The 10,293-nt window shown below is 44.6% G+C and overlaps 1 protein-coding gene across 4 annotated transcripts in view; it reads left to right on the top strand.

Moving 5' to 3' along the window:
* Positions 1 to 9,985, top strand: part of Cadm1 (cell adhesion molecule 1) — a 331,083-nt gene extending 321,098 nt beyond the window's left edge. For 2 of the 4 annotated variants that reach the window (XM_033764354.1, XM_033764352.1), the window contains one exon: positions 5,470 to 9,985. In XM_033764354.1, the coding sequence (XP_033620245.1) occupies positions 5,470 to 5,615 (146 nt within the window). In that variant the 3' untranslated portion in view covers positions 5,616 to 9,985. The remainder of the gene's footprint in view (positions 1 to 5,469) is intronic. The other 2 variants (XM_033764350.1, XM_033764348.1) reach the window with 1 other exon arrangement.
* The last annotated feature ends 308 nt before the right edge of the window (positions 9,986 to 10,293 follow it).

Here is a 10,293-nt window from a genome sequence, read left to right as displayed (position 1 = left end):
TAAATATATATATTATATAACATTTTCAGTGAGTAATTTTGGATTTTGCAAGGTGCATTTTTACTATTGTTACATTATGTGGAAAACTCACGCTCATTTATTTAAGGGGAAAAAGTGTCAACTCTTTGTTATTTGATAGTGTGTTTATTTTTGTTGTCTTCATTTTAACCTTTGATAGAACCATTGCAATATGGGGGCCTTTTGGGAACGGACTGGTATGTAAAAGGAAATCCATTATCGAGCAGCATTTTGTTTACCCCCTCTCCTATCCCTAGGCACTTAACAAAGACAAAAAGCCACAACAAACATCCCTTTTTCAATGAATTTTATATGTGCAGCTCTATTCCGAGCCCTTAGCGCCCATTCTGACTGTAGTGTAACCATATCAAAGGGTGAGACCCATTTAGCATGTTGTCGAAAGGTTTTTCCAGTTGTTCTTTTTAGAAAAAACAAAGACAAAAAACAACCATTGCTCACAGAATTGGCGTCTCATTTCTGGAAGCTCCCATCTTTCTGTTTTGAGAAGTGTACAGTAGTGCAGTGCTCCCGATGTAACTTCATGGCTTACAGTGTTGACATGTCTCAGGTTCATGTGTTTCGATTGGTGTTTTCCGTCTCAGGTAGATTGCAAAGTGTAGGCCCCACACATTGGGAAAAAAATAATAAAGCAAAAACAGGAAATTACGGATTTTAGTTTGTATATTGGCTTATGTATTTTTTCTTAAGTATACAGTGCACTGTTTGAAATGTATTGTTGAGTATTACTTTGTACAGGTTGATCACTTTTTTTAGAGTGAAGAAAGAACAAACTTGTTTTTTTGTGTTTTTTAAAGGAATATAAAATAATGAAGGATGTATAATTGATGCCAAATAAGCTTGTTCTTTAGTCACACCGATGTCTTATTTTTCCCTCTAGGCCAGTTCTGTTTTTAAGGTGTACATGGACAATGTTACAGTGTAAGAAACTCCATACCCATATGTTCCCATTCGCATTTTGTATTGGTTCATGTATACCATTTTTACAAAAAAGAAAAAGAAAAAAAAGAAGTACTATAAAATATCTGTCTTCTTAATAAAAAAAAGTTAATGTTACAAAGTGATCCTTTAATCTCTTTATGGAGTTCTTACGGATGCCTCCGCCCCAGGGCCCAGCTTCCTCCTTAGGACCTGGTGCAGGGCCGAGCCATGGGCGGTAGTGCTGGCTGCTGACTGCCAGCTGGGTCTCATGGGACTGCATTCTCTCCCCTTCTCATCCTTCCAGTCCTTGTCCTCTTCTGCCCTCTCAGTGGACAGGTGAGCCAGGTGCTGGGCTGAATGGCGGCGCCTCCCGTGGACTCAGTGATCTGTGCAGGTATACAGGATGCAGCAGCCGGACCCCAGGGACCGGCCCAACTGTGGATTTGCCTCCCACCCTCGCCCCCCTCTTTCACCAACCACCCACCAACTTCCCTGTGTTGCCTGCTCCACCTGTCTCTTCCTTTGGGAATTTGTGTCTTAACAGTTCATTCTGCCTTCTTCATTTAAAGTTCTCTCCTTTCACAAAAGGAAGACATGAGCCACCGAGGACTGGCTTGGCTGCCTGCAGAAGATTGTTCTCACTTGCTGTTTAGGTTGCTGACACTTCCAGGCCTGGGTGGGCAGCAGGATTCAGTCTGTTGTCATCGTCCTTGCCTTGCAGGCCGAAGTGAACAATGAGTATACTTCATGGTGGCTGATCTTATAAATGAGCAGATAATATTTGACCAGTCTCCAAGTGCCCTATCCCACTGCTCTCCCGCTATGGATGAGTTCCCCACTTCTCTCTTGGTCAGGTAATGGGGAAGAATAAGCAGTGAAAGAAAAGGTAAGCTCCAGAAAAGCCAAACCTGTGTATCTTACTTTGGCCTCTTACATCCTGGCCTGGTGTCTTGCCTGTCTGCATGTTAAAAAACAACTAATCAGATATGCAATTATCGAGCACCTGCTGTGTGTCCAGCATTGTGAGGGACAAGGAGAAGTTTAAGGTGATCTCCGGAGGCCAGCCAGGTTATCAGTTATACCATATGAAAACATGAAGTGCCCCTCAGTTATGAGTGCCACACCCAGGGCAGGAAGGCACCCAGAGGGTGCTGTGAGGGTTTTTAGAGAAGGGGGATGAGTGGAGGCTGGAGAGTCACCTTCATGGAGACACTAGGAGTCCTGCTGGATTTAGCAGGTTGGTTTTATAGAGAAGTACTGTGAGTGTGAGATGCAGAGGGCTGTGCAAGCCCAGCCAGCCTGCCAGTGTGTATGGGAAGAATAAAATGAAATCAACTCTCCATGGAAGGCAGATCAGTTGTGGCTGTCCTCAAAGTCCAGCAAAGACAGCCTTTGCCAGGGGGCAGGGAGCAATGAGGAGTGCATATTCATTATATTATAGATCAGGACCCACATAGGCAATTTGGGCTGGCACTCAAAAGTGCAGCTAGAGTGAGCTCACCTGGGATTAAATCCCTGCCCCACCATTTATTAGCTGTGTAACTGCAGACAAGTTGCCCAACCTTCCTGGCCTTGGTCTCTTGATCTGTAACGTAGGGATTGCCAAAGCCACTAAAGAAATAAGCAGTCCCAGGCTGGGGGTATGGCTTAGTGGTACAGCATGTGTTTAGCATGCAGGAGGTTCTGGGTTCAGTCTCTAGCACCACAAGAAGGAGGGAGAGAAAGAGATTAGGAAGTAGGGTTCCAGCAGAAAATAAGCATTTATTACATGTTCATCAGAATGTAGGTTAAAGGCAAATTGTGATTAAAAGGAAACCCATGGCTATAAGAAATACTTTCACTTAGAGCCCTTTCAGGTCCTCTGTGTGTGGACACCTCATAGTACTCTGAACCTTGCCATGGAATTTAGTGACCCCTTCCTTGTCACTTCAGTAATATGGAAGTTCCAAGTCATGTGGCATATAATGTGTGTCATGCCCCACCCATCTTTGGGATGAAGAGTCATATTTGGCTGAAACCTGCAGAGAAGGGACCCCAGAAGGTCACTGAACTGAGGCAGATGTATGGTGGCAACTTTCTGTATGTTTGCCCTCCGAGATCCCTGGAGTATGCAAATGAGAAAAGCATCTAAAGCAGTGTTAGTAGGAGCTTGATAACGTTGCCTGGTCCTTCCATCTCCAGAGCGCTTTCTCAAGTGTTTTTTGGCCTAGTTGCCTTCTCCAAATACATCAGCTGGAAGCCTGCAGGTGTTAATTGGTGCAGTCTTTCATAATCCTCTGTCTACCTGAAATGTAATTCTTGTACTGTTGTGGACTTGCTCCACAGAGACGTGTTCCTTTGATTTTGTCATCCAGAACCTTAAAGCAACCATGCAATCACCATGCAACAGGTAGAAAAGCCGTGCTTAAGTGAAGCATTTGTGTTCCATTACAACGTTTTGCCTCAGACTAATACACCTATTTGCTGGGATGCCAGACACAGCCTTAGTCATGAAGAGTTGGCAGCCACATTCCTTCAGAGTGAAATTGATATTCACAGCTACACATTATAGTTCAGAAACATTTCCAAAATGAAGCACTTGAATGTACAGAGGAAGGAAGGGATTCTTGGCTGTCAACCAAATGACCTTGTGGCCAGTGTGTGAAAGTCAGTGGTGGGCATAGAGTAGGCTCTCAGCAGTAGCAGTTGATGAAAGGGGAATAGTCAAGCACCTGGTTGCCTGAATCTTACATTATACGTAGAATGAGGTGCCAATTTTGTATTTTGAAACTCGATATTTGTTAATTTCATCCTTGAATTAGGTAGCTTTCAGGCTGGCCTTGAAGAAAATGAGCTGGCTTGCCCTGATTTCAGTGCCTTTGGTCCCATCATTCTTAAGGACCTACGGAACCACATACTTGTCCCCCATCTGGGTGATGATGACATTTTTAGTAACGGCTAAGTGAAGCTGTAAGGTAACATTGTTATCATTCAGAGTGCAGCATGATGTTTTAGAATATTCAAACCACATTCCTTGCCTCATTTGTGTTCATCTCAAAATACTGAAATGTGCCTCTGATAGGAGCTGCAGGATCCAGTGCCCCCAGAATGGCCCTATAATATTACTCAAGGTGGGAAGATGGTGGTAGGCATCAAGGGTAATATGAGAACCTGAAAGCCAAGATCTAAAAGCGAGAATCTGTTTTCCAATCTTATAATCCTCATTGTCTTGGCTCTTTGATACACAGGAGACTATATATGTTTTATTTTTTATGCTTTGGTCTTCTGGGTCCCAAAGGAACAAAAACTGTGCACTGCTCCTGGTGGTCAGTGCAGGAGCTACAACTCAAAATCAACCATATTGAAATGTGGAATTAATTCCAAAGAGGAACCTGACTTTCTACTGCATTTTCTGTCACACACATGCACATCTACCCTTGCTTCCCACTTTACCCTCCTAATCCTTTAAAGTGGTGAGCTGGGGAGTGAAAACCACTACTGAGGCAAGTCAATGTGGACTCTGGTCCCAGGACTTAACCAGCTGCCCTCTAAATATGTGCTGGCTCACAGTCATATTTCAGACATGCCCGCCTTAAATCTTCCTTAAGTACTGTCTTCTCAGGTTAATTAATCACAAGGCTTAAACTTGCTGTTACCAGCAGGAAGTCCATCCTGAAGTCAGCAATGTTACGATTGCATCTTCTAATACTGTTTATCCTGCATTAGTGTTTACTTAGGGGGAAAATTGATCTGTAATTGATATTTCAGTCTTCCAGAGCTGGTGTTGGAAGAGCCTAATGCAAGCCTTTTATAGCAAGCAAATATTTAAATCCCTTAATGGTTGCTGAATATTGAAATGTGTGACTTTATTACTCTTTTTTGGTTTGTTTTTTCTGTAGTTGTGTATTTCATCATTTAAACTTGCAACGGATGCTGGCAGGCTCCAGTCTAGCTAATCCACAAAAGCTGTTTGCCCAGACACAGCAGTCCTGATTAAAAAGTATTGCTGTGGAAGGGAATCTTCTGCACTAATCAGTCCCTGTTAGCTAGTGACGAAATTACTATCCATCTCTCTCTCTCTCTCTCTCTTTTTCTTTCTCTCCCTCTCTCTAGGCCTGTTTTCTCTAACCTCCTCTCCCAGAATAAAGTGATGGGGGCAGCTATAGTGTTGCAATTAGGAGCATGAATCTTTTATCGTTTGGACAAGGAAGGGAAAATGCCATTACTGTCAACCAAAATGTCCTACTTGGGTTTTTCGCTCCTACTTCCCTGCCAAAGCCCATTGCTGCTGCTGAAAGTGTATAACATTCACAGCTGTTCTTGATGGCTTGATTCTTAACACAGCCAGAAATGTAGCCCGGGAGATGCTTAAGACAGTTTGTGGAAAATAATAGATTTCCTTGCAGAGACACCAATGCATCGAGAAGGGCCTGAGTCACCAATTTTCTCCCTTTCTGGATTCAGTCACAAAGCCTTTTGCTAAAACATGCAGGCCCTCTTGAATTCTCTGTTTTCCTGGTTGGTTCCTATCAGCACCCACAAGTCTTTGGCTGTGGCGCCCTTTGTCTCACCACTCACCTGCAGCAGCCGTGGGATCTGAAAAACAGCCAGTACCTGCAGAAGAGGAAGGAAAAGAACACTACCAAGTAGAGAAGAACTCCCAGGACACCAGCTGCTGAAAGCTAAGACCAGGTCCACCAGCCTGGGTGCTCCAGAGACAAGACAGCTATGTTGGAGGTCACCACTGCCATCCACATAAGGGTGGGGTCTTCCTGTCCCTGTGCAGCACCCCAAGTGGCCATCAGAAATGCCAAAAAGTGGCATAGTCAGTGCTTCTAGCTTCAGCTATGAAGCCCTGACACCATCACCATGTCCTGGCTCTCAACCTAGCCCTTAGTTAGGAACCTCTGGGCATGACCCTCCAGTTGGCAGGTCAAGAGGGAGTGGCTTCGCACAAGGTCTCAAGTGTTGGGAAGGCTGCAAGAATGAAGCTACCGCAGGGTTGTAGCTTTCAGACTGTTTACTCAAATGCTCATCAAAAGCCATGTATCTCCCCAATGGTGCCTGGAAAGAAAGGTAGAGGGCACGGCTGGCTACACCAGCCACATATCTCTCCCTTTCATTGTAGCTGCAGCCACAAGCACCCCCAGCTGAGTGCCACTACTCCCCGACTGTTTTCTTTCTCAGCTTCTCCTAAATGGAAGCCATTAATCATACTAAATTGTGCAATGATTCCAAGATAGGGAGAATGCTGATGGCAAAAATCATTCTCCTTTGTTGTGCCAGGCAGGCAAAAGGCAGAAGTATTAGCTCGTTGCCCTGCCTGGCTTCTTGCAAATGCTGACCATGTGTTTGCCCACACAGCTGCCTCTATGCACACAGCTTATTTTAGCATTGGTCTCAGGCATCCCAAGTGTTGACAGAAAACAAGGCACCCAGCTACTTCTTCCTGATTGTGAGGACTGTTGGGAAGACTTGTAACTGGGGCACACCCCTCCCTTGCAGTCTTTCCCATCTCAAGGTTCCCAGACTGGGGAGGGTGGGTATAGGCTTTATGTGGCGAACCCACGGTGGTCTCAGATGGAGTGAACTGGTAAGGTAGGCTGCACCCCCCCACACACACACACATCTGCCATCTGGGTTGCAGAAGCAGCCAGGTGTGGGTACCAAGGAGGCTTTTTGCCTTTCAGAATTTGATGTGTGCTTCGCTTTCGACAAGCCTCTTTGTAAGCCACCCCTTCTGAATTAGAATCATTTTCCAAAAGCTCTTAAGCTATGATTAATGCCAGGGCTGTTTTTAACAATCATCCTGCCAGTCTTAAGCTGTAGTCATTTTCAATAATTTGGAGTGCTCAACGGCAAGCCAGGAGTTTGTTGACAACAAAACCCATAAGAGCACAGCCAGGCAGCCACAAAAGATGGAAAAGCAAGGGGACCATTTGGGCTTAGCTGGCTTTCTGCTCCCAGAGTTTCACCACTAAAAGTTTGATTGAACGCTCACAATGCATTAAGGATCCAACTGTGAACATGGCTGGGCAAGAGGGCTGCCAGCCTGGCTTTTGTGTGAACAAATGAGCAGCATGTTTGGAGGGCTTCTGGTTTATTTATGGACATGTGTGCTTCATTCATGCCATCCCAAACCAGAGCATCATCTTTTGTCTTCCCTTTGCCAACACTGAAGACCAAGTACTCTTGTTCCCTTGTGGCACTGTTTACTTCCCACAAATGCTGAGCAAGTCCCTGGCCAGAATATGGGATTCCTTCTCCATGGATGGCCCAGCCGTTTCCCCAGCCATGTGTGTTAAACTTGCCCTCTCTTTCTAGTCTTGGCAGTTTCATGCTAGAGTATCCATCTGTTTGAAAAGCCCAAACTGAAGGAAGCTATGGCTTGCTACATCCATGATCACAGACTTACTTAGACTTGGCTTTGGATGGCACTTTATTTCTAGCTCATTACTTCTGCTAGGAAAACGTCGGCTCTGGGTGACAGAAGTTTAACCCAATGAATTTGGTGTGATTGATAGATACTTGCATCTCAATTCAATCCTGCCACCACACTAGCTGTCATGAAGGTGTGTTACTAGCCAGGGAGAATGCAGACTGGTGGTGATAGGTGAGAGCTTTCATTAGCTGACTTCCAATAAGCTCTCTTCAACCATGAAACACAACAGGATTCCCAGTTCTGATCTCAACTTGACCTTAGAGGTATCAATCAGCTCTCTCTCTCTCATCCCTCTCCCTTCTCCAATTGGTCCCTCTCCCCTCTCGCTTGACTGCAAGCCCCTTTTGAAGTAGAATGAGCAGATTGCTAGTGGCTGCTCTCTAGAGCCATATTTCTATCTTAGGGCTGCCCCAAACAAATACCATAATCTACTCGTGACTCTGCATGGCTGCAGTTTACCCACCTCATAAGAGCATCACTGGATTTTCTTGGCAACTTCTCAAAGACTAGTGGGAACTCATCCTGCCTAGCCTGGCGTGTGCTTTAGGGTCATGAAGTTTTACTCCTTCCCTTATATCCCTCTCAGTTAACAGCATTTTCCATCTCCCAGCCCAGCAACCTCAGAGCCACTCCACTTCCAAATTCCTGCCTATTTTTCCTTAAATGCTTCGCAAGCTTGGCCCAAACTCATCATTTCCATGTTATATTGCCTCATTGTGGTCCTAAAAGGAGCCTTCAACCAAAGGAATGTAGCAACCTCTCCAGGCTTCCCTGTCCCTGTCCCCCAGCCCATTGTCAGTCCTAAAGCCAAGTGTACCAGGTCCCTCCCTTGCTTGGAAACAACACTCGGCTGACATTTGACTACAGAATAAATTCAAATCCTCACAACATGCCATCAGCTTAGTCTGGCCTTTCTGTCTCACACTGTGACCCGCCCCCACTCATGCCCAGACCCAGACCCTCGCCCTATAATTGCTAAGCTTTATTTCAGCACCATTCACACCTCTGTGCCTTGGGGTACTCCGGGGGTGTCTTCCTCCCTGGAGGTGGATTCAGGTTCTTTCTGTGTTTTCTCAATTCTTCATACTTGCCTCTCCATTTGTGTCCTTATCGCATGTCTGGACAGTTTGTTTACCTATCTGTCTCCCTCGATAAACAGTAAATTCCTTGGGAGTAGAGAATGAATCTGATCCAGCTCTGTATCTCCAAAGCCAAGTATAGTACCTGGCCCTTTGCTCAGTAAATTATTAATAAATGAATAATGAGAAGTTTTTTCATCTATAGTTGGATTGGTCTTTCATGTGTCCTTCTCTTTCCTAGAAATATCCTGGTAAGGCCTGCTCTGTTCTTTCTAACTAGAAGTACTAAAGTTTCTCAAACTCCCACTGCCTGCTTTGTTACATTTTCACTTTGGCTTAGTTTTGATTTTGTTTCTTTTCATCCTGATCAACACTGTTTTTTTCCCATCCCTGCCTTCTAATTTAGAAGGCTATTTTACCCACTAAGGTCAATATATGCACTAAAAGCGTTTTCAGGGTCTGTGAACACATTTAAGACCTGGAAAGAAAAAAATAGGAGTTCCAAAATTCAGAGAAGACCAGAAAACTGTCAGATCAGATTTATTAGATTTTTTCATTAAATATCTATAAAACCACAACAGTGTCAACCAATCTGCAACCAAGCTGGTAAATAATCGGGTATAAAGTGTATTCAACATGGGGGTGGGTTGTATTTGACATACTGTGGAACAGTGCCTCTGTGAATTGAGGTTCTAGGCCCTGCAAACGTTTTCAAACATTTCTGCTCTCTCCTTTCTTGTTCTCTTGTTCTGCTCTCTGAATCTTGCACCTAACTCTGAGTACTCAGAACAGGTCCTGGAGGGATCCAGTCCAGGAAAAGCTAAAACCTGCCAAGAGGGCAGCATATACCTGTTTTCGTGAGCCATCAACCCCCTTCTTTCCAAGCTGATACTTTGCCAGAAACTGACAAATGCACCCTGGGGGCTCAGGATGGAAAGCTGAGCTGCCCCAGATCTGCATAAAGCCTTTTAGACTCATTAGCAGCTGATCCTTGTGGGTTGAGCGGCAGCAATATGCAGAGATGTCTGACCTGCACACCCAGCTTCCAAGCTGTACTGCAGATTGTTGGGGCAGACACCCTGGGCTTTGAAGGGCAGGTGACTTCTCTGCCCTGCTGCTGTTTTCCAGCTCTTGGTTTTTGTTTTGGTGTGTGGGAGGAGGAGAGCTGGTGGTGATGAGCTCCAACTCCAGGAGCCAGTATTCATGAGTAGTGTTTCCAGCTGTGCCTCTGATTCAGCCAGTGACCTTGGGCAAATCTCTTCCTCCCTTGGCCGGCTCTCCGTCTATAAAGAGCCTCCATCTCAAATTGTTTCGGGTTATTTGTTTGTAAAGTACTTTGACATCTCAGATCTAAAGTACAGTAAAGAGCAAAAATACTGCTGTTATTATAGTGCATTTAAAACCCCAAATAAAATGTGTTGCTTGCTCTTGGGTTGAAAATTAACAAGCTTGTAATAATTGATAACTAATTGCACTGTAGCTTTACAGTGTCTTTGCCATCCTGGGATCATCCAATTTTTACCTTTTCTTTAAAAATAAATAAAGGCTCTTTTGTGAAGAATGGCTTTCATTTGGTAAATAATTTTGACTTGCATAATTACTTCTGTGACTTTTCTTAACAACATTGCTGAGTCTGAAAAAGCCTCGCCCCCAGCCCTGACCCAGTCTTCCATCTTGGTGCTGGGTAAAATAATTGCGCAATTAGGAAGAAGTGGCTGGAGCATCAGGATTCTCTGTATTTTAAGGTGGGAGTCTGACTTTCACTCCCTGCTTGCTTGAGTGGGTGAGCCAGCCCGTTATTAAAAAAACAATTATGCTGTTAAAAAATAAGGAGCT

The sequence above is a fragment of the Fukomys damarensis genome, unplaced genomic scaffold, assembly GCF_012274545.1.
Source record: "Fukomys damarensis isolate Sample0158 unplaced genomic scaffold, DMR_v1.0_HiC HiC_scaffold_16, whole genome shotgun sequence".
NCBI lineage: Eukaryota > Metazoa > Chordata > Mammalia > Rodentia > Bathyergidae > Fukomys > Fukomys damarensis.
Note: the sequence above shows the minus strand (reverse complement) of the source record. Positions and strands in the feature narration are given on the sequence as shown.